The 25,689-nt window shown below is 61.7% G+C and overlaps 1 protein-coding gene across 1 annotated transcript in view; it reads right to left on the reverse strand.

Moving 5' to 3' along the window:
* Nucleotides 1-248: 248 nt before the first annotated feature.
* The window catches only part of KNDC1 (kinase non-catalytic C-lobe domain containing 1), a gene marked incomplete at its 5' end in the record, with an annotated part of 31,207 nt that continues 5,766 nt past the window's right edge, over nt 249-25,689 (reverse strand). Inside the window, 30 exons of the mRNA XM_081104450.1 lie at nt 249-2,184; nt 2,766-2,923; nt 3,700-3,759; nt 3,843-3,965; nt 4,442-4,592; nt 4,817-4,899; nt 5,486-5,689; nt 6,205-6,384; nt 6,464-6,611; nt 7,313-7,426; nt 8,635-8,855; nt 9,068-9,165; nt 9,246-9,339; nt 9,989-10,018; nt 12,076-12,482; nt 12,995-13,092; nt 13,489-13,633; nt 13,901-14,535; nt 14,607-14,769; nt 15,767-15,860; nt 16,367-16,444; nt 17,836-17,994; nt 18,381-18,442; nt 18,547-18,618; nt 19,296-19,410; nt 20,285-20,949; nt 22,071-22,188; nt 22,638-22,784; nt 24,684-24,742; nt 25,203-25,401. Of these exons, the coding sequence (XP_080960576.1) occupies nt 1,953-2,184; nt 2,766-2,923; nt 3,700-3,759; nt 3,843-3,965; nt 4,442-4,592; nt 4,817-4,899; nt 5,486-5,689; nt 6,205-6,384; nt 6,464-6,611; nt 7,313-7,426; nt 8,635-8,855; nt 9,068-9,165; nt 9,246-9,339; nt 9,989-10,018; nt 12,076-12,482; nt 12,995-13,092; nt 13,489-13,633; nt 13,901-14,535; nt 14,607-14,769; nt 15,767-15,860; nt 16,367-16,444; nt 17,836-17,994; nt 18,381-18,442; nt 18,547-18,618; nt 19,296-19,410; nt 20,285-20,949; nt 22,071-22,188; nt 22,638-22,784; nt 24,684-24,742; nt 25,203-25,401 (5,112 nt within the window). The 3' untranslated portion in view covers nt 249-1,952. The remainder of the gene's footprint in view (nt 2,185-2,765; nt 2,924-3,699; nt 3,760-3,842; nt 3,966-4,441; nt 4,593-4,816; nt 4,900-5,485; nt 5,690-6,204; nt 6,385-6,463; nt 6,612-7,312; nt 7,427-8,634; nt 8,856-9,067; nt 9,166-9,245; nt 9,340-9,988; nt 10,019-12,075; nt 12,483-12,994; nt 13,093-13,488; nt 13,634-13,900; nt 14,536-14,606; nt 14,770-15,766; nt 15,861-16,366; nt 16,445-17,835; nt 17,995-18,380; nt 18,443-18,546; nt 18,619-19,295; nt 19,411-20,284; nt 20,950-22,070; nt 22,189-22,637; nt 22,785-24,683; nt 24,743-25,202; nt 25,402-25,689) is intronic.

Genomic DNA, 25,689 nt, shown 5'->3' on the forward strand with positions numbered 1-25,689 from the left:
CAGTCTTCCCCGCAGGATGTGTTTGCTGATCACAGGCCTGCGCATTCCTGTGGGGCCCGTGGGCGAAAGGGGTTGGCTGACCTGCCCTTCCCCGCGCCACCCGAGGACTTGGCTGTGGCCCGAGCACCCCTGGATCCTCACACCTTCGTGAACACCCTGGTTGTCTCTGGTCACGAAGGAGCCCCCACTCTGACCACAGAGCAGGTGTCACTTTAGGGAGAAACAAACTGAGCCACGGGAAGCCGTCCTGGTAGAAATGACTTTATTTAGAAACCTGCGCTACAGGACAGGAGGGCGCCATGCAAACAACGTGCTTAAGCCAAAAGCCCCATCAGTTCCCCTGAATAAGTCATTAAGATTGGAATGTTTATTTGTGCTGGACACTAATTTTGCTTCAGGCTTTGTGACACTATCTTGTTAAATTCAAAATCTGAAAATGTCAGAGTTGATTGGCAGAACACAATCCTCATATAAAAGCTTAAAAAAAAATAAAGCCATGTTGGCATGGCCAGGAGAGCCGAGTCCCCTGTACGCCATGTAAGCAGGACCTGAAATGAATGTATGTGGGAAAACACATCTTGATATTGAAAAGAGCAGCGTTTTATCACTAGTAACAGTGTTCTTAGAAATACAGCTGGTCGCTCGAAAGAATCACTAATTCTAAAACTCAGAAGAGCAGTCGTGGGTCTTGCAATGATTTGAGTGGAAGAACGGGGGTGCCTGGGATGGTGCCAGGGGTCCTGGCCTCCCACGCTGGGGAAGAGGCCCCGTGGTGGGTGTGACAGCAGGCCCCCTCCCAGGGTGTCCCCCACCCACTGAGCTGTGCTTGGCACCAGCCATGTGGGAAGAGCCCTGAAGAGCTTGGCGCCATTTAGGCAGCAAACTTCATTTCCTGGTTGGTTCCGACGAAGCGCTGGTGACGGCAAGCGGCGGGAGCCCAGGCTGGGTGTGTGCGTGGCATGCATGGCTGCTGGAGCAGGTGGGCAGCAGCCACAGCCCAGGGGCCCGCAGGCCACCAGACGGGCTAGGGACCTCTCAGGGTCCCTGAAGCTGCCTCTGCTTTGGAGCTGCTGTGTTCTGTGTGCTTTGCTAGGAAGCTGAACCTTGGCCAGGGCGCACCTGTCCCACCAGAAGCTGCTCTAAGTGGGGGCGGTGGGCACGTGGGGCCAGAGGGTACTTGGGGGGCTGCCAGTGTGGAGCTGGGAGGCGCTTGCCAGCAACAGGAGGCTCAGTTGGAATGGGTGGCAGGAAGGGCTGCAGGGCTCTGGGACCCCCACTTGGCTGGGACGGGGTGAGCCAGGGAAGTCTGGGTGGGGGAAGGTCTGGGGGGAGGGAGTGTGAACTAGGTTGGGGCTTGGGCTGCTGGGAAGCCTCAAGACCCCCGTGGAAGGGTTCAGAACCCCTTGGAACTTATGGTGGGTGTGGGGGTCAGAGGTCAGTCTTGCTCCTTTGTTGCTGGGCACATGGAGGCCAGGCCCATGAAAACACTGCTCATTGGGCAACTCAGTTAAAATCAGAGGCTGGGAGGTGGGGTGGGGTTTGGGGGTAGGTTGGATCCCTGGAGAAGTGGGGAGGGCCATTTCTCTCTGAAAGCTGCACCCCTCTTCCTACTGAAATGGCAGATTCCTTCCCTAACTCATTCTCCCAGGGGCTCCAGGAAAGAGCCAGGCATTTACTTTGTCTATTTTCATTTAAAATGTTAAGATTTCATGTTTAAATTTTCTAGCAGAAACCCCCTGACTTGCACTGGTGCCTCCGAATCGTGGTCTGAGCCCCTTGCTCTCCCGTTCTGGTACCCACAGGCCCACTCTGGGCCTGCGTTGGGGGTCCCTAGTCTAAGGTGGCGGGGGCTGCGCCCACGGGGCCATTGGCCTGGAGCAGCGAGCGGGCGGGCTCCTTTCTCCCCAGCTCCGTCCTTGGTGTGGAATCCGACGTCCGCCCACCGTCCTCAGTCACTGGAACGTGGCTTTCATCTTCCGTAGCTTGTCCTGAATCTTCCGAGAGTGCTTCTCGCTGGCGATCTGGTGGTAGCTGGCCCTGCTGTCTGCGGCTAAGATGGACACGTCAGCCCCGCTGAACCGCGCGATTCTTTGCTTGAGGCAGGCCTGCAGCTTGGCGTCGGGGGCGAAGGTGTAGGGGTTCTCCTGGAACGCGTGCACCTGGCTGGCCACCTTGGCTATGTTTCTGTGTTGGGGAAGGAACGAGATGTCAGTCTGCACGAGTCTCAGGGGCTCATGAATTCCCGACGCGCTCCCAACGGCTGGAACCGAAGCTCTTCAAAGCACAAACTTTGCCTTGTCTGGACTAACGAGGCCAGACCTCAGGCCTGTGGTCTGCCCATCCATCCATCTGTCCCTCCATCTGCTTTGCATTTCACAAATATTTACTGAAAATCTGTGTCGCCCTGGTCGGTGCTAAGGATTCCAACATGAATGAAACCCACTGTCGCCGTTGGGTGGACGGAGGAGGTGGGTACGGTAGATGTGGGTTGTTTAAGGGGTGTTGTTAGCGGTGTCTGGGTGCACGTCTCCCAGCACCGGGTTCAGTGGCAGAGGATGGCAGCATGGGACATGCGGGCACGAAGTTTAGAGCAGGAGGTGGCTGCAGGTCACAGGGTAGGGGATGCCCTGGGCTAGGGTAAGGGTTGAGTGAGGATTAGGGGGACCAGCCCTCAGAGGAACAGGAGGGATGAGGGAGTCTCTCACCTGAGCTTGCGGCACCCCAAGGCCCCTCACCTGAGCTTGTGGCACCCCAGGGCCCCTCACCTGAGCTTGCTCCACCTGTGGGCCCCGTTGGTCATGGTGAAGCCCCCAGTCTCCAGCTGCTGGATGTGCATGGCCAGGAGGCGGGCTGAGGGCAGGGTGGGCTGGGCCCGGAAGCGGCGCCCTTCCATCAGACACAGGCTGTCGCTCTTCAGGAACACCTGGTGGCCCAGCCAGGGGGGTGGGCGAGGGAGACAGGCCAGAGGTCAGTCCTGGGCGGTCAGCCAGTCCTGGCTCAGCCCAGGCCATCCCAGTTGACGCCCATAGACCCGCAGCCTTCGGACTTACAAGCCATCCAAACGCACCTTGGATTATTGGATTGGGGATCGAAAGTCCAGTGTCTTCAGCTTGGACACCACAAAGGCCACACTGACCCCCTCAGAAAGCTGCACCCCTCCTACTACTGAAATGGCAGATTCCTTCCCGAACTCATTCTTCCAGGGGCTCCAGGAAAGAGCCAATGACCCAACTCCCCAGATATTAGTAAGACCAAGGCCGGCTGCAGAGCCATGTCTGGTGTTAACCGAGGACACACAGCCCACCTGCCCGCAGAGAGCTGTGTCTGGGCTGGGCCTGCTCCTGGCAGTTGGGGGAAAGGCCCATTGTTCCAAACTGTTTCCTCCCTCACGGTCTCACTTTGTCAGGCGGTGAGGAGGCGGCCAGTCAGCCAAGCTCAGGTCCTCTGGCACCTGTACCCTGTGCCGCTGGCCCAGCAGGTGGGCTTCTGGAGCCCCTGCGCTCCCAGCCGGCTTTGCCCAGGTGAGTGGCATTGGCCCCGTGGGGAGATGGGCAAGGCCGGGCTGCTCCATGCACGACTCTGAGGGGCCATGTGCTCTGGGGCCCTGATGCTGGCTCTGAGGGGTTGCCACCCCCCAGCTGTGCCGGTCGCATCCCCAGGCAGACACAGTTGCCTGAAGCTCACGCAGAGCAGGAGTACCTCCACGGCTTTCAGCTCCTCCATGACCTCTGCTATCTTCGCAGGTAAGATCCTCCAGGCCTAGAATGAGAGCACAGGTGAGACCGCCCGCCGCACACACGGCCGAGGTCAGCAGCGTCCGGCCGCAGCCCTCGTGGGCTCACCGGGCACTGTCTCACGGCGAGGTGCTCCAGGCCACCCAGGATCTGCATGGCGGTCGCAAAGTTCCTCTGCTCGTAGCACGATTTGGCAATCAGCAGGAATTTGGACAGCAGGTTGACCTGCAACTGACACGGGAAACGGCGCACTCAGCGTCTTCCAGGTGTCACGGATGGTAGGGAAAGCCACCTTGGATGGCGTGATATGTATAACGTCGTGAATTAGGACAAACCAGGTGAGCTCAGGTTCCCTGTTCCCCCATCAGGCAGAAGTGAAGGTGGGTCAATCTGTCAACTAATAAACTCCTAAGCTCCCAAAGGGGAAAGAAATAGGAACTGGCATTTATTAATGGGCCTTGGCGTTGCCCTGCGGGCCTTGGGGTGAGGGACACGAAGGAGTATCAGAGAAGGAAAGAAGAAACTGCAGAGGCTGTCAATGCCAGGAGCGGACATGAACTTGGCTGCACCATCTGATGGCCGGGGGCCGGCCTGCGAACCCTCCTGCCCTGGGAGACGGACGACGACGAGGCCCCTCAGGAGGGCCGCTCGCCGTGCAGTCGGACCCCAGGCCCTGCTCTGAGCTCAGAGCTGCGGAGGCCGCCAACCTTGGAGGTGTGGCTGGTCACGATCTCGGCGGCCACCCAGTTGCTGACGTCATCTGCACTTCTTAAAAGCTGCAACAGGTACTTGTCCTGGACGTAATTGGGCAGAAATAGGCTGCAGGTTTTGGCCGACAGAGACTCAGAGGAGCTGGCCCTGGAAGAGACATGGGTGCGTGTCACGGCAAGGCAGGCGCTGGGGCCTGGGCTGGGCCAGGCCGGGCTGCGTGACTGCGGAGGGTCTGGCTCGGAGGCCGTTCCTGAGACCAGCATCTCTCCTCAGACAAGAGTGTCCATGAGACACTTCGGTCAAGCTGCTGAGACCCTCCCGCCAACCATCCACCCCAGGCCTCCGGTGGGCACCTGCGGGTGGACACTCACTTCGGGATGGCAGCACTTTTGTCCATGACGCCCAGGGCCCGTGAGTTTAGGAAGTGGACGGGATGGCACCTTTGAAACAAGTCCTGCAGAGACAAGGAAACAGACAGTCAGGGCACCTTTCCCGGGGACCTCAAGGCAGCGTCCTGGGGGCTGTGTGTGGAGGGGGGTCATCTCTGCATTGCCTGTCCTGTGTGCTGTAGGGCTTGGCCCCTGCCCGGTTGTGATCGCGCTGGGTCGCTGTCACTGCTGTCACCTGTCGAGTGACATGGGGTACCAGGATGGTGAGGGGCCGGGCCCAGGGGGAGCAAAGGGCCTGGAGGTGCCTGAACTCCTTGGGTCCTGGGGCAGATCCAGGAGAGAGGAGGTGATACCCAAGGTGGTACCCATGGCAGTCCAAAGGGCACCCTCTGGTGCTTGAGAGGGGGGAGTGTCAGGGGTGCAGGAGGGTGGGCAGCAGGCCCTGTGTGCCTTGTGTGCCCAGAGCCAGAGTCCCTCCTGGATCCCTTTTAGGGGCACCCACCCCCCGGCCTGTGCACCTGTCAGCCAGGCTCCCTTCACTGCGTGTCAGTGTGCCCCTCCAGCAGACATCTGTGGGGCCCGCGAGACCCTGCCGATGCCCTACCGGTGAGCCTCATGGGACCTGCCTGCACCCAGCTGCTGGCCCCTCACCTGCTGCAGCAGCGTCAGCTGGGTGAAGAGCTGGTGGGTGCTGTACTCAGTCAGGAAGTAGGGCCCCTTCTCGCTGGTCTTGGCGTAGGGGCCGCAGAAGTCCTCGAAGAAGCAGGGCTTGGGCAGGGCGGACGCGATGGTGTACTGGCGCTCCTTGTGTGGTAGTGCCAGCCCGTTGCCCCGGGGCAGCCTCCAGGGGAAGCTCTGCAGGGGGGCACAGGGGTGGGAGAGGACCCAGGCCCAGGACCCTTCAGCCTGGCTCAGCTAGAGCCAGAGCACACATCCCTCCCGCCTGCGGCCGTGTGGGCTCAAGCCCCCCTTTCCTGGTTAATTCAGGGGGTCTCCCATAGATAGAGCCACTGAAGTTTGGGGCTGTCCCCACACACTATGGAAAGGATCCCTCAGTCCCCGTGCTTGTCCCAGGGCAGGAATGACAATGCCTCCTTCCACCTGGATCTCTGGTCCAAGGACAGGAAGTGAGGTCATCTTAGCGCCTGGCCTGGCCCCTCTGCTGTCCTTGCCCAGGATGAGAGGGGACAGGAAGTGCCAGCCCCACAGGGCTGGTCCCAGGACTGGCAGCACGAAGTATGTGTGCATATGTGCCCATGTGCACATGTATGCATATGGGCATGTGTATGTGTGCACGTCTGTGTGGGGGTGCACAAGCACACTGGGAGCAGCACCTGTCCCGGGAGGCCCGCCCTGGGAAAGGCCCCTACCTTGCGGGAGATGCTGTCTTCCGAGAGCCTCTTACAGAGGGCGTTGAGGGATCTGGTGGCCTCCTCGGTCTCCTTGGGGACCTCCAGGTCTGTGCTGTGTGGGGCGCCCTCAGTCCGCCGGTCTGTGCCCACCTCCAGGAGGCCCAGCAGGTGCTCCACGGAGCTGTCCAGGGGCAGGATCTTGGACAGAAGCAGAGGGGTCAAGGCTGTGTCCTGGGCGGGTGCTGGCTGCCACTCCCGAGTGCTGCCCGGTGGTCACCTGGGAGGAGATGAAGTCCTCCAGCCGCCCCAGCAGCCCGGCGTTCCTGGTGAAGTCCACGGTGTAGCAGTCTTCCACCCAGGCCTGCAGCAGGCAGAGGCTGCGCTTGTAGATCTTGGTGAAGGTCGAGGTGGGGTCCTCATGGGCCCTGGAGGCAGATGCCCAGACAAGGGTGGGGGGTGTGGAGCCTGAATGCAGCTTTGTCTTCAAGGGGGTGTTTTAGCCCCTACCCTGCCCGTCTGGGGACAGGAGAGAGGCAGCAGCCGCCACATAACAGGGACCCAGGGCTCAGGTCACAGGGCAGGACCTGGCCCTCCTGCCACCCCCAGAGCCAGCGCCCGGGACACCATGGGGCAGCAAGCCACGGGAGAGCGCTCGCTTCCCAACAGGCAGGTGGGAGCCTGGCTCCACGTGTGGAGGGAATGGGTTGGGGGGTGTCTCCTGTAAGCCCCTCTCCCACAAGGATGGGCTGAGACTGCCAGGGCTTCCAGCCTGGTGAGGGCGCACAGGGGTGTGGGGAGAGGGCTCCCAGCCAGCTCAGAGAACAGCCAGCGTGCATCCGCCCACCACCCAGCACCCCACCCCTCGGCTGTGGGTGAGCTGCAGGACCCTCCCCACTTGGGGGTTTCCTGGTCTTCCCACTTGTCCCTGTCCCCACCCTCTGCCTTTCCCCATCATCGCACTTCAATGGCCTCTCCAGGCGAGGCCACCATCCCCTCCTGCCCATGCTGGCTCCCTTCTCTGCGGCAGTGACACCCTGGCCTCCTCCATCCTCCCCTTCCTTGTCGGGGTCAGCAGACGAGGGGCCTGGCGTCCACCCTGAGGTATGCGGCCCATGGGGGCGCGTACCTGGACAGGGTGCTGCTGATGCGGTCGAGGAGGAAGTGCAGGAAGTCCTGGGGTGTGCAGAAGTAGCGGAAGGTGTACAGGAACTGCTGCACGTAGCCCTCCAGGAAGGCGTCGCTGCGCAGAGGGGCCTGTCAGACCCGGCAGGGCCTCCCGCTGCCCCTCACCTGTGCTTCAGGTGAGCGGGACGCCCGCTTCCACCCACAGCCTTGGCTAGTGGTTCTGGGGTAAATGTGTGTGTGAGTGAGTGTGCATATGGCTGTGTGTGAGTGTGAACGTAAGGGTGATTGTGAGCTCTGTGTGTGAGTGGCCATCACTTTTTAAGGCCCACCTGTTAGTCTCCTTCTAGAACCTGTTAACACACTGAGCACACACAGTCACTGCCCCCGGTGGACATCCCTGCGTTAGGAAAGAGCAAGCTGTGCCCCAGAGCTCTGCGTCATTAGGGTGAAACCAGGCCGGGGAGTGTACGAGGGCCCCCACCCGCAGGGGTGCCCCAGAAAGCCTCAGTGGGCTGGGAACACGGAAGGCTCAGGCCAGGGACTAGGCAGCCACCAGCCCACTTTGCTCTGCAAAGAGGGGTCCCACTCATGGGTCTCCAAAAGCCATGCCTGGGTTAAGAGCCTGCCAAGAGGGCCGTGCCCGGGGTCCAGGTGGAGCTGCGGGGCCCATGCAGGACGCAGGTGCATCTATGGCCCAGGTGGGCAGAGGGGTGGAGGGGCACTGGGGGTGACATGTGACATGTGAGTGGGTGGAGGTTCCTGCTGCAGGGTGAGCTTACGGACCAGATGTGCGATGAACCTAAGCAGTTCACGCCCACAGTGGCGGCTGCACACATACCCCAATGAGCCTCTGAGCCCAGCCCCACCGCAGTCCCTGGGGAGCCAGGCGGTCAGCTAAGGGGTGTTTTGACTTAGTAAAGTGGATGGGATTCAGGTGTGTCTCCAAGGAGCCTGTGTGCATTTAACCTGAGAAGCCTGCTGGGCAGTTAATCACATACTTTCCCCCAAAGCGCCTGCTGGGGCCCCCAAGACCGAGACCCAGACCCAGACCTGCTGCCGGGTGGGCCTGTGGCTCTGAGGCCACTCAAGCCCGGACCCCAACAAAGGAGCACGCGGCAGCGACCACACGTCAGCAAGCCCAGGTGAGATTCATTCTAAATGAAAATCGTGCAAACCCGTCTCCGATGAGGGTAGGCAAGACTTCCCCCACCTCCTCCCCCTCTGAGGGGCTTGTTTCTTTTTTTGGTTCCCTTCCGCTCTCCAAGGCCCGACAGGTGACGGGGAAACCATGCCCCCCTCCCCCCGCCGGGGCACGGGCTGCACCTGGAGTAGAGGTAGGCCATGAGCCCCAGCGGCGTGCCGGCCTGCAGGACGCGGGCCTTGCGCTGCCGGCCTCCGCGGGGGTGCTTGCTGACGTTGTAGAAGATGAGGGACGAGGACTCGTCCAGGGGGCTGAAGTCCAGCGTGTCGCAGGGGGCCGAGGAGATGTTCACGATCACGGGCAGGGCACAGGGCTCCAGGCCCCACCGCTCCGCGTGCACGACCTGAGGGGAGAGCGCGTCAGTGTGATCCGGCCGAGCTGCGCCACCAGGCGTGTGTGGGGGGGACACTGGTCCCCGGGGCCCCTGCCACTGACCCCAGGCGGCGGCACCGCGTGTGGCCCCTCAAAATCAGGGTTTGTTCCTACAGTGGGTTTCCCAGGTGGTCACTGCGGAACACCCACGCGAGAGGGGGTGCAGCATGCAGGGCGACTCGCCTGTAGGTACTTCTTGACCAGCCCGAGGAACTGCACCTTGGACTTCATTTCCTCCAGCTGCCCCTTTAGTTTGGACAGCATCGTCTTCACCTCGGAGCCTGGGGGCCCGGCAGAGTCAGCACCCGGCGGCCCTGGCCCCGGGGGGCCCCCGTGCGACCCTGAGCACCGATGACCCTACCTTTACTCCGCTTCTCCTTCTGTAAGAGTTTCTGGTAGAACTTAAGGGTCTTCCGGTAGGTTCTCTTCTCTATCATGAGCTGCTGCTCCAGCTCCTGGGGAGGAAAGAGCCGCTGGGTCCAGGGCCGGCCGGGCCGTGCGGCCTCAGCCCCCACGGGATGCACTTTTCAGCTGGCCTCATGCAAAAGGCAAGCGTGGAAAACACGCTCTGGCCCACGGCAGGTGCACTCACTGTGCGGGGGGGGGGGGGGGGCACTGCCGTGTGGGTCCTGACAAATGGACAGCACACGCGGGCCCTCAGTGCCCCACTCACCCAGCGCCCCGGCCTGTTACCCTCTCGCTCTGTTGTGAGGCAGCGAATGTGAAGTGTGTCCACTAGGGGTTTTAAAAATATATTTTATTGATTTTTTACAGAGAGGAAGGGAGAGGGATAGAGAGTTAGAATCATCGATGAGAGAGAAACACCGATCAGCTGCCTCCTGCACACTCCCTACTGGGGATGTGCCCACAACCAAGGTACATGCCCCTGACCGGAATCGAACCTGGGACCCTTCAGTCCGAAGGCCGACGCTCTATCCACTGAGCCAAACCGGTCAGGGCAACGGGGTTTTATACTTTCGTGCTTTCCTGAGGCTCCTGTTTTGAAGCCGACACAGTGGGTTCTCGAGGAGAAATGTGAAAAGGTGGCTACGGGCAGGTCTCCCCAGCCCGTTACCCATGATGCAGAGGGCCCAGGAAGCTCACCTGCCTGCACTCAGGTTCCAAGAGAGACGTCTTCCCAGGTGAGCAGGAAAAAGGGAGGAACAAAGTCACTGCTGGTCACCTGCCCCATAGCCTTTCCCCAGACCACCTCCCCTCCTGCAGCCCGTCCCCACAGGGGCCACACGCAGAGCGTCGGCAGGGCCCCGCGTGGCTCCCAGGGGCTTGCCCAGGGTGGCGTTTCAGAGGCGGGAGGCCCAGGGGTCCCAGCCATAGGCTCACAACCCAGTAAAAATGGATGCTGCCCCAGCAGGATCTTTCATCTGAGCTGGCCTCAGTCCATTTTTTTTTTTTTTTAACTTTTTGAGTTAATCCTCACCTGAGGATATATTTTCATTGATTTTTAGAGAGAGTGGGAGGAGGAGAGACAGAGAGGGAGGGAGAAACATTGATTGGTTGCCTCCCACATGCCGGGGAGCAAGCCTGCAATGGGGGTACATGTCCTTGACCCGGAATTGAACCTGGGACCCTTCAGTCCGTGGGCCAGTGCTCTATCCACTGAGCCACGCTGGCTAGGGCCTTTTCCTCATTTTTTAACTGGGTGGTCTGTTTTGTTGCTGAGTTTAGGCATTGTTAGGATATTCTGTATTACATTCTTATCAGGTAAATGACTTGCAAATGTTTCCGCCATCTGTGGGAGCCTTTTCACTCTGTTGATAGAGTCATTTGATGCACAAAAGCTTTAATTTTAATGAAGTCAGTTTATTTTTTTCTTTTGTTGCTTGTGCTTTTGGTGTCATATCCAAGAAATCATGGCCCAATCCAGGTTGTGGGAGCTTCCCCCTATATTTCCTTCTAAGACAGTGGTTCTCAACCTTCCTAATGCCGCGACCCTTTAATACAGTTCCTCATGTTGTGGTGACCCCCAATTTCATTGTTACAAATTGAACATAATTAAAGCATCGTGATTAATCAAAAAAAAATGTAATTATATATGTGTTTTCTGATGGTCTTAGGCGACCCCTGTGAAAGGGTCGTTCTACCCCCAAAGGGGTCTCACCCCACAGGTTGAGAACCGCTGCTCTAAAAGTTTTACAGTTTTAGCTCTTAGGTTTAGGTCTCCGCTTCTTTAGCTAATTCCTGTCTATGGCGTGAGGTCAGGTCCAGCCTCACCCTTTTGCACGTGGACATCGTTTCCCAGCACCACTCGCTGACGACCGTCCTTGCCCCATTGGGTGCTCTTGGCCGCCTTGTCAGAGCCATTTGACTGCAGAGGTGAGACCATCTCTGGGCTCTCTGTTCTGTCCCGCGGTCCCTGTCTGTCCCCATGCCAGCACCACACTGAGTTGGTGACAGCAGCCTTGCAGTGAACGTTGAAACCGGAAGTGTGAGTCCTCCAGCGTTGTTCTTTTCCATGATTGTTTTGGTCATTCAGGGTCCCTTGAGATTCTTAAGAATTCTGGGATGGGTTTTCCTCTTTCTGTAAAGAACGTCACTGGGCCATCTCTTCGTTTTAACTCAGCCGCCTAGATCCATGCCAGGACGGAGGCAGGGCGGGTCTCTTTCTGGCTGGGACTTAGTAGTAAGCAAAGCTCAGAAGTGGCAGGAGGAGGACAAGAAACACACGGGGAAAGCTTAGACGGCGCTGAAGAGCTGGGAGACACTTTCCTGTGACTTGTGGCTTGGAGACCAGAAGTGACCTGGGCTGAGGACCACTGATGGGTTCCCTCCCGTCCACCACCCTGGGCACCATGGCAGCCCAGGCCAGGCGGACTGCCGGGGCCCAGGCTGAGCTGACGGCCACAGCAGGTGTTTCTCAAAGGGATGCTGCCAATCGGCCGAGGGAGCTACACCTGCCGCAGCCAGAGCGCTGACCGGGCTCCCCAGGACCAGGTGACCTCCTGCCAACGGTCACCTGGTGGCCAGGCGCTCTGCTAACAAGGACAGAAAAGCCACTTCCTCTAACAAAATGTGGAGGACACGTGAAGATGAGCACGGGGAGGGCGCGGCGCTCCAGCTGGCGTGGGATCACGGGGCGTGAGTGGGGCGCTGGGAGTGGTCACCTGAGAGAAGAACTCTTGCTTGGACTCAGCCCCCCCCAACCTGGGTGTGGACGGAGGCCCCGCACTCACCGGGCTTGAGGTGTCGGGGTTCCCACCGGCCTTCTGCCCCTCCAGCTCCTTCACGTAGTTGTGGACGTCGGTGCCAAAGCAGTCGGCCTCGTAGAAGGCGCTGCTCCAGCCGGGGCTGCAGCTCTGGAACTCAGCCGCGCCCGGGTTCACAACTGGGCCACCGTCCTTGGGCCTGGCCAGCTGGGCCGCTGCCTCCACGTCCGGGGTCCCTCTGGCCGGCTCTGGGCCCCCTGCCTGCGGCTGGTCCGCCGGGGTCCCAGGCGGCTGCTCCCTCTCGGCTTTTACCGACTTCTGAGGCCGAAATCCCACCTCCAAGTTGCCTCGGGACAGCTCATCCGAGTCCATGTCGGACAGCGAGGGGGGTGGGCAGGGGGCTCTGCTGCTGTGAGCGGCCGGCATGTCCTTCCCTGGACAGAGGACAGAGGGTTGGGGCAGCAGCTGCAGGTCATGCAGAGGGTCCGCCACAGACTGTTTCCTGAGAGGCTATTTGCACCCGGTCGGGGACGTGAGGCCCTTTGGGTGCCCAGGCACCCCCACTTCTGCCCAAGAGGGGCCACAAGGGTCCTCAAAAACCCAGCTGTCACATGGGGGCGAACTTGACAGTGGAGACTGAGGGATCCCTCAACCACGTGCAAATAGACGGACACAATAAAGTGAGTCTGCAGAGGGCGGGTCAGGACAGGTGATGCGTCATCCTCAGGCGCATGCGGTGAAAGGGGGGTAAAAGGGGGGTGAAAGGGGGTGAGGGGCCCAAGGCCACCTGGGCACCTGCTTGTCACCTCACCCGTCCCCCTGCACAGTACAGACCCCCAGGGGAGGAGGACAAAGGAAGCCTTTCCTGTAACTGTCCAGCCACATAGGGAGGGTCGAGATGAACCTGCCGTGGAAAGTGCCCCCCCCCCCCCCCCACATGGCTCACCTGCTCCGCGCAGCAAGGGCCGTTTGCTGGACGGTGAGCAACCGCTTCGTGCGCTGGCCTGGCCGCCCTCGGGCTGTGACCCAGCTTCCTCCGAGGTGCTGCCACCAGAAGGAGGACACTGGAGCCTCCGCGACCGCCCCCCTGGGCTCCCCGCCCCTGCAGCACCGTGGGCTCCCTCTGCACCACCTCCCACGGAAACTTGCCGGCGGGGCTCCCGGTTATTTGGTCCCTGAGCCGGGAGATCTGCCTCCTGGCCCCCTGTGACCCCATGGGCCCCCCTCCCTCCCTAAGGGACCAGGTGCTAGAACCGGAAGCTGGGGAAGCAGGGTGGGCTTTGGGCCATGAGAGGGGCCCTCAGTGAGCAGCCCTCGTGGGGAGGGTGTGGAGCTGAATGCTGGGGTGAGGAGGGGCGGGAGGAGGAAGCGGCCAGTGGACACAGGGTCTGCCTCAGGGACCCGGGAGGGGGAGCCTGGGGCCCGAGGAGGGGCACTCACCTCCTGGAGGGCGACGTCCTCTCATTCACCACTTTGAAAAGATTCTGCAGCAGCTTCTCCCCCCAGTAGAGGTCACAGAACTTCTCTGATATGGCCCCGCAGAAAGTGGCGTAGGTGAGATCTTTCAAGGCGTAAATATATTCCCCTGGTTTTACACATCGATAGAGGCAAATTAAAATGTGGGGGAGCAATTTTGGGGGTTCCCTCACTTTCTGCGCAAATGAGGCTGGTCTCGGGCTGGGCTCCGAGACCCTCTTGGCTGCCAGAGGACCCGTGGGGGCTGGCTCTGCTCACTGGCTCTTCGTGCAGATGATTGGGGCCCCTCTTTGTGGTGACAGAGGCCCCCCTCATGCCGACCCTCCGCCCGTGCACTGCGTCCCCTGCCACTCTCGGCCCTGGTGGCCCCCAGTACCCATGATCAGCGCCTCCAGCCCGTTGTCCAGGTAGCCGTCGAAGGCGAACTCCTCCTGGATGAGGCGTGTGGCCTCCTGCAGGGACGGGCAGGCCGTGCTCTTGGGGACAGGTGAGGCGTCCACACTGGATGGACACAGCTTGCGGTCTGCTGGCCGGGGTTGCTCGGGGTGACTGTCTGGGGCACCCCTGGGGCTGTCTGGACTCGCCTTGGCCAGGGAGGGGCTGAATGGTGGGCCCTGGGGCTCCTGGCCGGGGCCCTTGGTGGCCTTGCTCCTGGGCGGCTTGGCTGGGTGATGCAGGCCCTGGCGAGCTGCGGTGGGCTCTGGGGGGCGGGGCCCCAGGCCTCTGGAAGAGGCTCCAGGTGGGACCCGCTCCTCCAGCCCTCCCTCCTGGGGCATTGCTGAGGGAGCTGGGGGGCAGGGGCACCCCTGGGCTGACCCTCTCAGCACCAACTCTCTTGGGGGTCCTGGGGCTGTGCCACACGAGCTGGGTCCAGGAGCCATCTGGTCAGGTGTCTCCAAGCTGGTGGCCACTGCGTGGGCCTCAGGCACCTTCTTCTCATCAATGTCCCCGTCCAGCCTGCCTTTCCTCTCCTCTGGCCTCTCTGCCGGCCCCGACCTGGCAAGTACCTCCCTGTGAGCAGGAGAGAGCACTCAGCAGGGGCTCCCGGGCCCAGCCGGCTCCTGGCCACACCTGCCACTCACCTGGCCGCACCTGCGTCGGGTGCGAGGACGATGGGCTTGAAGTGCGTGGCTGGGGAGGCGAATGCTTCGGGCAGCTCCAAAGCCTCCTCGCAGCAGGAGGGTGGATCGGGCGCAGGCCCCTGCACAGCCATGAGTCCGGTGTCACCGCTGACCTGCACGAAGCCTGGACAAACTTGGGGTGAGTGTGGGTGGGGGGATGGCTCCTCCAGCTCTGAGGGGGTGCTGTGACCCCTCCCACCATCCCCAAGTGCACTGGGACCTCCCGGCACAAGGGGAAGGGAGACTTCATGGAGGCTGAGCCCAGGGCGGCTGGAGCTGGGAGGGAGGCTGGGGATGCTACTCAGGGAGGGCTGGGGCCATGAAAACCCTGAGGACCTGGCCACAGGCAGGATGGGGTAGGTGCCGTGGAGACAGGACACCATGGGCTCTGTGGAGGGGACGGAGCAGGACAACAACTAGGGGTCGGCGATGTGAACACAGGAGGGGGGGGGGGAGGAGGCGGTGGAGCTGCTGCTCTGCGGCTGGTAAGATGGGAGAGAATTTAGAGCCGAGGGCTGAGCAACGGGGCGTTTAGAAGAGACTGGGGCCAGGGGGAGGGCAGCTGGGGCCCCGGGGGTGTCCGGGGCAGGGTCACTCTCCGATGGATGGCAGGGGCCCCAGGGATGTCTGGGGCAGGGTCACTCTCCGGTGGACGGCAGGGGCCCCGGGGGTGTCCGGGGCAGGGTCACTCTCCGGTGGACGGCAGGGGCCCCGGGGATGTCCGGGGCAGGGTCACTCTCCGGTGGACGGCAGGGGCCCCGGGGGTGTCCGGGGCAGGGTCACTCTCCGGTGGACGGCAGGGGCCCCAGGGATGTCCGGGGCAGGGTCACTCTCCGGTGGACGGCAGGGGCCCCGGGGGTGTCCGGGGCAGGGTCACTCTCCGGTGGACGGCAGGGGCCCCGGGGGTGTCCAGGGCAGTGTCACTCTCCAGTGGACGGCAGGGGCCCCGGGGGTGTCCGGGGCAGGGTCACTCTCCAGTGGACGGCAGGGGCCCCGCGGGTGTCCGGGGCAGTGTCACTCTCCGGTGAACGGCAGGGGCCCCGGGGATGTCCGGGGCAGTGTCACTCTCCGGTGGACGGCAGGGGCCCCGGGGCAGGAGGGGCTGGTCCCGGGGAACTCACCTGAGCTGGACCCGGGAGCTGGCGCTGCGCTGGGGGTCAGTTCAACCACCGAGAACACATTTTGGAGGCTGATGGTCTCTTCCTCCTGGTAAACCTGGGGCAGAAGGACACAGGCCCCCCGGTGAGGCGACAGCAGAGGCCCAGGGCTCACTCTCAACCCCTCGCTCCAGCCTCAGCCGCCTCGCAGAGCCTCCAGGGCACTTGCATCCGCTTCCACAAGGGCTGGTCGGTTTCTAGGGCTCAGGAAGGCTGTGCACCATCCCAGACCCTGGTGGGTGGCGGGTGCCTGTCTGCTGACCCAGGGACCCTGAGGTGGCCTGCCCCGGTCAGCTGCCTGGGGAGCCGACAGGGACGTGTATAAATGATGCAGCTACCTGAGGGCCAGTGTGCAGGCCACCTGGGGTGAGCCCCATCCCCTGCCCTGGGTCAGTGGGTCAGGCGTGGGGCTGCTGTTCAAGATGGTGAGAAAGGCTGAGAATGTGTCAGTTACCCACTCCCCTACACTCTGTACACAGACAGTGGGAACAGGGACCCCATCTCCCCGGTGCCCCAGGGCAGGTTCTGGGGCTCGCACCTGAGCCTTGGAAGTCGCCCCCTTACCTTACAGGTGGATGCCCTCAGGTGCGCTAAAATCTTTCTGCTGTCCATGCCTCGCTGAAGGAGGTAGCTGCCACATATCTGAAAGCAAGGACACAGGCCACACGTCCGACACGCGGAGATGCGGGAGGCTTGGCCACCAGCCCGTCTCCAGCCAGGCTGGACAGGAGCGGGTCAGCGAGGGCATGGCGGAGGGGCTCGGGGCTCCCCTGCAGGAAGACCCCAGGGACGGCCCGGCGCGGGCAGCCTGTGATTAATGTCAGCGTCTGCACACCTAGAGGCTGTCCTCCTGGATGTCCTCCGTAGGAATTAAAACTGGACGGCCCAGCCAATGTGGCTCAGTGGTTGAGCGTCAACCTATGAGCCAGGAGGTCATGGTTTGATTACCCATCAGGGCACATGCCTGGGTTGCAGGCTCGATCCCCAGAAGGGGGTGTGCAGGAGGCAGCCTATCCATGATTCTCTCTCACCATTGACATTTCTAGTTCTCTCCCCCTCTCCCTTCCTCTCTGAAATAAACAAAACAAAATAACTGGTTGGAAATGGCCATGGCCTCTCTCTACCCTGCCTTGCTGACAGCCACTTGCATGGAGGGGCAGGCTGCCCAGTGCCCAGTGCTGAGACAGGGACACGGGGACACATGCCCTTTCCAGCCATCCCTCTGAGAACCACAGGAAAGGGTGATGCTACAGAGCCGGCGGGGCAGAACCAGTCAGCTCACCCACAAAACAACCCCACGATTGGAACCTGAGACAGACAAAAACTGCAATGACAGCGAAGGTAATCTCACCCCGGCAACCCTGAGCCCGCCATGACCTTGACAACAGGCAGCGCCCCTGTGGCATAAACGCAGCCAGGCCTCTGGGCCCCGTGGGGTTCTCAGCAGGTGTCTGTCACTTGATCTGTGCCTTCGCAGGAAGAAACACTTGCCTCTCTCAGTCAAGCTGCTCACTCCACAAGCAAACACTCTGATATCTGGGGACAGCTCGCGCCCCTTCTGAACATCGGTGTGGGCCTCACTTGACAGCAGGCGGGGGCAGGCAGACAGGGCCCTGCACCCAGGCTGCAGCTGCAAAGCTGTCTCCTCCCAGTCTGCACGCAGCTTCTCCTTCAAGGTCCTGTGGCTCCCCTCACCCCCCAATCAGGGAAACAATAGCGGGGCTCCCCTGCACTTGTCATGTGGAGCCCCACGGCCCCGAACCCCAGGAAGAGGAGGTGTGGGGAAGTCTGATGAGCGGGGTGCTCTGCTCCTCTCTGGCCGGGCTTAAGGGCAGGGGTCTGGGCTGGCCCCAGGACAACCCCTGCCCACTCTCTGACCAGGTGGTCTGGGGGCAATGCTGGGGGGATGGGCCCTCCACAAAGGACACCCGTGCCCTCCCTGCCCAACGCTGACTTTTCCTAGAAATAAGAAGTCTCTTCCTTGTGGGCACCACCAGGCCGTGGATGCCAGCTGTGCCCAACGGCCAGGTTACCTTGACGGCCTCGGCCACAGATGGCCGCTCCTGGGCACTGCGCCTGGCCATTTCCAGGAGGAGGGTCTTGAGCCTGCGTGGCAGGGCCAGCTTGTGGTCTTGGGGGACGCTGAACTTGGCCGCCATCCACAGCACTGCGGCCACACAGTACACTGAGGCCTGGGTTCAAGAGAAGCCAGCCGTGCTCAGCAGACCAGTCTCCATCCCCACGGAGCCGTCCCTGTCTGGACCCCGCCGGCACCTCGAAGCCCGGAGCCCCCAGCCCCCAGGTGCGTGTTTAACCAGTGCCCACGGGCCCTGAGCTGTCCATGCAGAGTCCTATCTTGGGGTGACACCACCAGAGCCCGTGAGACACCTGCTGGGGAGGCTGCCCAGGTCAGGCAAAGCCGGGGGGATGGACGCACGTGCTGCACTGGGGCTGCCAGGACCCCCCTGAGCCAGTGCCTGTCCCTTCCTTCCCCCTCAGGCTCTCAGGACAGAGGGGGTGGCATCACAGGGTGGGGAGGGGGGGCAGGAGGCCACGGGAAGGGGATGGGGCCAGGCACCTTCTCAGTCACCAGCTGCTGCTCTGCCACCTCAGGGGCCAGGAAGAACGAGTTGGAGGTGCCTAAGAGAGAAACCCCAAACCCGCTGAGCTCTCCTTCCGGCCTCGGAGGTTGGTGGTCGACGTGGGAACACAGCCGAGGGTGAGCCATGCCCGCCCGTACCCACCGTTGGCAGGGGGCGGCCTGAACAGCACGGCCCCATCCTCGGCCACCAGCACGGAGTCCGGACACAGGTAGGCTGCAGCGGAAGGCGGGGTCAGGGCTGGGCTCACCCAGAGAGCTGCTCCCTGGAGGCCTGCCGGGGGGTGGGTGGGTGGGGCAGCCCCCTTGCCACCCCAAGGCTTCCTGGGTCACCCAGGGGACGCTCGGCCTCCTCCCTTCCCCAGAGGCGCTGGACAGATGGCCCTGGGGGACAGGACACAGGGACCCTCTGAGCAGCCCTCCTGCCCCAGAGCTGGCCTGTGGCTGCTGGACACAAGAAGCTGGAGACAAAAAGGAGCTGAAGAAAGAGGAGGTGACGGGGGTTGGGGGGCATGCCCACATGTGCACCCCTGGGAGGAGGGGTCCTGTAGGAGGCTGGAGGCCCGGTTTGACCGGACTTCAAAGGCCTGTGGACCGCGGGACTCGAGGGCAGCCCTGTCACACTGCCCCGCAGGGCTGGATTTGGGGGCCACAAAGCAGTATAATGTCTACCATCCCCGCAGGCCATTTCCCCTCCCTGGGGACAGTGTCTCCCTGCTGAGAGGGTGAGCCAGCTGGGTCACCTGCTCTAAGGCCCACAGTTAGGCATCTGCCCCCTGCTGCCCCCTGACTCTGTGGGTCCTGAGCCCAGAGCAGACGCCCCCCGGGGTGCTCCTGGCTCACAGTGTGGACACTGCCGTCCATGGGCCACATGGCTGAACAAGGAAGTGTCACCTGGCTGCCGGGGGTGGGTGCCTACAGCGCTGAGGCAGGCGTGGGACAGAGCCCACAGCTCGTACTCCTTGAAGGGCCGGCCCAGCTTCGACAGGAGGTCCTGCAGGGAGACACCCTGGGGGAGGCGACAGGGTGAGAACCACGTCACACACGGTGGGATGTGCCTCCCGCGAGACCTCTCCTGCAGATCAGCTGGGAAACGTCCCCGCGTGCACACCTCCCCGGTGCTGGGAGGAGGTGGAGACGGGACCCGTGCACTGCGGGGGGACGTGAAGGAGCAGCCGCATGGGAGACGGCCTGGGGCTCCTCAAAACATTGAAAATAGAGCGGCCATAGGATCTGGCAACCCACTCCTGGGAACTGACCCCAGAGAACCGAGAGCTGGGTCGGGAACAGGCCTTTGCACCCCCACGTTCACGGCAGCATCCTTCACAAGAGGTGAGAGGTGGATGGAGGACACTGTGAGCAGTGGGGCAGCCAGGCCTCAGGTGAGCGAGTCCAGGGTGAACTGTTTTACGGTTGCCACGCTTTTCACGTAAATCACTCTCACGCTCAGGTGCGTGTCAGGATGTGAATAAAAATGGAAACACAGACCCCGCTCCCTAGTCCCTGGGCCAACAAAGCCTGGCGGGAGCTGAGGGTTTCGGTGCCACCCTGCCAGCCGCTGTGCTGGGCCGGGAGCTGTTCCTAGACACACTGGGTTTGGGCCATGGCCTTCCAGGTGGCTTTGTCCCCGGAGCTCATGGGGACACAGAGCTTCAGGGAACAACTTGCCGGGAGCCCAGCAGGACAGCATGTTTGACCGGGCTCCGCCCAGTGTCCTCAGCCACAAAGGGCCACTCAGAGTGCCTGTGGGGATGCTAAGCGTACCCCAACTCCCAGGACACGGTTCTCACAGAGTCCCCTGTCCCTCCCTGCTGATGAGGGGCAGCACCAGGCCCGGGAGACCCTCCCTGGCCACGGGCCATGCAGAACACGCCCTCACCCACCTGGTCCGAGGCTGCACTTCCCGGCTCTCCGGCTCCTTCTGGAATCTGCTGATCGACCCCCAACATCATCCCTGAGTCTCCACCTGCATCTTGAGGGTCCTCGGGACAGGGCGGGTGGCATTCCTCCACAGGGCCCTGGCCAGACACCCCAGCCGCCCCGCCCCCACTGGGACCCACACCCCGAGCCCCTTCCCCCTGGAGCCCAGGCTCCTGCTCCGGCCGCAGCCTGGACTTGGGCTGGCCGCTGCAGCTGGAAGGGCCACTCTTCCTCTCGGGGAAGGCCTTCCCGGGGTCTGAAGGGAAGAATTCCAATGTGGGCAACTGGTTGTTCACGCTGGTCAGCGGCAGGCAGAGGGTGCTGGCCTCGGGGCCCTCGGGCAGGAGCCTGGGGACCGTCTGCACTTTCCTCAGGCGGCCCCTCTCTGTGGGGCGCTGGGCGTCCAGGACCAGGCTGGCCAGTCCCTCCCCGATGTGGCTTTCTCCGTTTTTCGCAGGGGGTGACAGCAAAAGCTTGGAGGAGAGGGTCCTGGGGTCGCAGGCGGGGGTCTGGGGCCGGCCTTGGGGGGTGGGTGAGGCCTCCAGGTCAGCGCCATGGTCCCCAGGCTGCCTCTTGGGCCCCACACTTCTTGGAGCAAGTCTCCCCCTCCAGGCGCTCTCGCTGATATCTGGACAAAAGCAGGGCTGATCACTGCCCCTGGCCAGGGCCCCAGCCCAGGACAGCCACCCCCACAACACTCCTGCCCACGGCCACCTCGGAACCGGCTCCTGCAGGACCCCAGCCCCACCCATCACAGAGACGGAGCACAGGACGCTCAGGATGGGGGCTCCCAGCCGCCTCTTCCCTCAGCAACCCAGACACTTCCTCGCTGCCTCGTTAATCACATAATCCTGGCTAATTAACAGGCTTCCCGCTCCCCTGGGCCAGGCCAGCTGCCCACAGGGGCTCGTCTAATTATCTCATCCAAAAAGCACATCGTGTTCTATTAGAACACAAGTGAGAGTCTCCACAGGAAGAAAAAATTGTGGCCGCTCCCTGCCCGCCCTGGTGGCAGCCTCCACGCACGCAGTCTCCCTGCGAACCACCAGACACGCGCCCCTCCCGCGGGGACTCTTTCCTCGGCTCTGACAGCCACACAGCGTGGCCTGGTGCTGCAGCGTCACCAACAGCGTCACGGGGAGGACTCCACGGCCCCTCCTCAGCAGGCACAGGGCAGAGCTGATGCTGGCGTTTGTTCAAAACGCCATCTGAGACTAGAATCCCACATGAGCCGTGGAAACCCAGGCCCTACGGCAACAGCTGGCACGGCGGGAAGTGACGTGTCCTCCGATGTGGCGTGCGGTGGGGACCGGAACGGGTCTCACCCTGTCCCTGTGCCGAAATGCTCGTGGGACCGGGACAGGTGTCCAGCTCCAAGCTCAGCCTTTTCTCAACACGACCTTGGTTCTCACCTCTAACAGCATGATGTCTGCACAGCGTGAGTCTGTCCCGCGTGTGTGTGCACATCTGTATACCCAGTGGGTGTGCAATGCCTGTGCTTGAGTGTGCATTATAAATGGGTGTGTACGCGTTTGCACAGGTGTATGTTTACGTGTGTGACGGAGTGTGTGAGCACGGGAGTGGGTGTGTATGTGGTGTGTGAGTACACTGGTATGAATGTGTGTGTGAGACCAGTGTCAATGTTTGTGCGTATTCACATGTGCACGTGTGAATGTGTGTGAGAACATGTGCATGCCTGGGAGCATGGGTGTACGCAGGCACATGCATGAGTGAGTGTGGCTTGCTCACCTTGGAAGGTTCCGAAGGACTCGAGGGAGAGCACCCTCCTCCCGACGGCCGAGAGGTTGCGGCACAGGCGGCAGGAGGACATGAGCTGCGTCTTCTCCTCGCACAGCGCGATGATGCTCTGCACACACGTGTGAGAGTCAGAATTGATTTGAGAGAGGATGGGGGGGAGAGAGAGAGAGGGGAACATCGATGTGAGAAATATTCATTGGTTGCCTCCCATACAGGCCACGGCTGGGGATAGAACCCGCAACCTGGGTATGTGCCCTGACCAGGAATTGAACCCACCACCTTTCAGTGTATGGGACCACACTCCAACCAAGCCATACAGGCCAAGGCAAAAAGCCAAGTTCTTATTTAAACAAAGTGCAATGCCACCAGATCCTGGGGAGGTGCCCCTGTGATGGGGGCAGGGTGGGGGGCAGAGGGGAAGGCCCTGTGTATATAACGTGCGTGTGTGTGCATGTTTGCATTTGTGAGTGTGCGTGCATGTGGCTCCAAGGCATCAGGCTGCATGGAGGTGTTGGGGCTCAGCCTCTGGGTGAAATGAGGGGATGGCCCAAGAGTTACCTCGAGATCTGGCCGGTCCCCAGGGTCCTCGGCCTGCATCTGGTCCAGCAGCGCCTCCAGGTCACGGCTCAGCCTGGGCTCCGGCTCTGGCTCTGCCACGTACTCGAGGGCAGCCTTCAGCGTGGCCCCCAGAGAGTAGATGTGAGCCTGTGGCACCAAAGAGCCCGTCAGTGCCACTGGGCTAGTGTGTTGCTGTTTCCCCATGGCCACTGCTCTCCCAGGCCAGCCACATGTTTGGGGGACCCTCCATCCTCTTTATGGCCACCTCCCCCACTGTGGACGGCCCTGGCGCTGAGCCACGCACCCGTCTCTTGGGTCTGGAGTCTGCACTGGCCCCGCTGTACCAGCCAGCGGCCCTGGGCCCCTCCCGGGCACAGACACCCGGATGTCCTCCCCTGATGGCTGCTGTGTCTCTGAAGGGCAGAGACTTTTCTTTTTGGGGTTTATTCTTAAAAAATCAGATATGAGCCAGAGTGAAAGTTAGGGTTTTCCTATCTGCGTACGTGAGAGTGTGGGCTCTTCAGCCTGAGCACGCTGGGACAGGCCCCATCGTGGCTGGGCACCATCCCACAATGCATGTGGGGCTTTCCCATGCCCCTTTCACCAACAGGAGGCTGAGCCCAGAGGGGTTCAGACACCTGCCTGGGTCCACACAGCCAGGGTAGGAGGGCAGGTGAGGGCCTGGGCAGGGTGGCTCTGGAGAGATAGTCAATCCACCCACACGGTGGAGGCCGGGGCCCTGACCAAAGGCCAAGCTCCCTGCAGCCCTGCCCAGTGCTCCCTTCCCCAGCCCAGCCCCCTACTCCTGACTGGTGCCCACTCCGGTCCATGGTCACATCCCCTCTGGGGGCCAGACCCAGCCTGACTGCTTCGGGCTCCCAAGAGCGGAGGATTTGGAGGATTCACTGTGTTGTCTCACCCAGGACCATGCGAATGAGTCTCAGCAAAAACATAAAAGGAAGTCCCACAACATCCCATGCAGCATGCTGAGGTTTTATGAGTTTAAGAACAGCACAAGTGAAATAACACGGATTTTAGGAAGCCATACTTGTGAGATGAGGACAGAGGAGGCAGAAGGGATGGTGTTGGGTGCTGGTCACCGTGGGCGGGGGTGGGGGTGGGGACAGAACTGCTTCCGGGGTATTCGTGTTGGAGCTCGGCTCCCTTCCCAAAAGTACAATTAAAAAATAAAGCAGACCTCGCACGGACCAGGAATGGGAACTGTACACACCAAAGGTTCTGGCCCGTGAGGTCCGAAAATCCCCAAGACCGGACAGTGGAGTCCACAGAGACTCATGGGTCCTGTGGTCCACGGAGCCGAGACGCGCACAGCCTCTCAGGGCAAGGGGCCCAGAACTGGCTTGTTTGAAAGTAAAATTGAGCACAGGAAGGGACAATCCTAAACTCTTATTTGGGGTAAAAATTCAAACTCATGTCACGAAACTAACAGACTTTTACTGGGAAGATTCTTGAGTCTGTAATTTCTTGTTTCTTTATTAACGATGGATTCGTTTTCCTCCACCATCATCTTAGGAGACTGGGTGCCATGAAGAAAGAAACCATGACCAATGGCTTCTGTGGCCAGAGCCCAGCATGGCACACGGTGGACAGCAGCGCTGAGTGGATGGACAGGTCCCCCCATCATGCTGCAGGGTCGCTGTGCAGAGGGGCCCTGTGCCTGTGCACTTAGGGGGTCCAGGGTCCACTCAGCTGAGGGGGGCCTCCCGGAGGCCTTGGTGGCCACAGCCGGAGTGAGTGGGTGCGGCTGCCTAACGCTGTGAATTACCATCCAGAGGCTGCGAATCCTCAGAGACACGCCAGCCACCACTGGTAATTGTAGGCACTTTAACGCGTTAAATATAGACAATTCACACTTTAGAGAACATGCAACTGTAATGACAACACGCGAAGCACACCCAGCTGTCACTGCAGCCAAGCTGCCTGCGGGCGTGACCGGGTGGGCGTGCCCCTGGGCCCGGGCCTGCTGAAGCCCTTCCCTGCTAACCACCCGCGGGCCCCGCCCGGCCAAGGCCGGCAGCCGCTTACCTCAAAGGTGTTCCCGGTCACATCGAACTCCGGGGGCACGAAAGCTCCCTCGGGGTCATCTGGGGAAGGAAAGAGAAGATGCTGTGATCACACACCCGCCCGGCAGGAGGCGGCTCTGGGCGCAGAGATCTCCAGGGGCCGATTCTGCCTCCTGCCCCTCCCCTGCCCTGGTCCCTGCGGGGAGGAAACCACCTCCTTCCCTGCAAGTGTGGGAACGAGGCTCCTAAGAGGAAGGAGAGGCACTGATTTCCCAGAGAGCTGAAGCACCAGGCCCTCCACTCGGGTCCTCCCCATTCGCTGCAGGGCCAGGGGGACCCCAGGGGCCTGTCCTCCCTGCGGTCAGGGCAGCAGGCCCTTCCTGGTCCTTTGAGGCACCCACCAACAGGGCCCGAGCCCACGGGGCTAGAGAGCCCATCAGGTTACCGAGGAAACCTGGGCTGTGTGACTGTCCCCCCCAGCGAGGGGCCCCCGCACTGGCTCTGCACCTGCTCGGAGCTGCCCGCCCGCCCCGGGCCTCACCGCTGAGCTGCTCCATGAAGCACACGTTCCCGCTGGTGTTGAAGGCCAGGGTGTCGGGCGTGATGCAGAGCGTCTGGAAGATGGCCGAGTGCGCGACGCTCCTCATGGACAGGCTGCACTCCAGGCACACGGCCCAGGCCTCCTGCTCGCTGAGGCCGCTGTCCCGCAGGGACAGGATGTCGGCCAGGGACACGTTCTCCTGCCAACACAGCCTCACTGACACCGGTGCGGGCACAGGCCCTCCTCCCCAGGGAGGCCCCCCACGTCACGACTAATTCTGGGGAGGCAGACAACGCGTGGCAGTTTCATTTTCTGTCCGGGAGGAGGTTTTAGGCAAGGCTTTCTTAAAAAACCACAACCCAACAGAAGCCACCGCTCGGTTCCTGGATGTCAGAAGCCACAGAGCATTCAGCAAGGTGCTCAGGTGCCGCGGGGGGCAGGTGTTCACGCCTGTGGCCAGCACCTGTGCCTCTGTCCCTGCAGCCCC

Source organism: Myotis nattereri, assembly GCF_964212035.1.
Source record: "Myotis nattereri genome assembly, chromosome: 13".
NCBI lineage: Eukaryota > Metazoa > Chordata > Mammalia > Chiroptera > Vespertilionidae > Myotis > Myotis nattereri.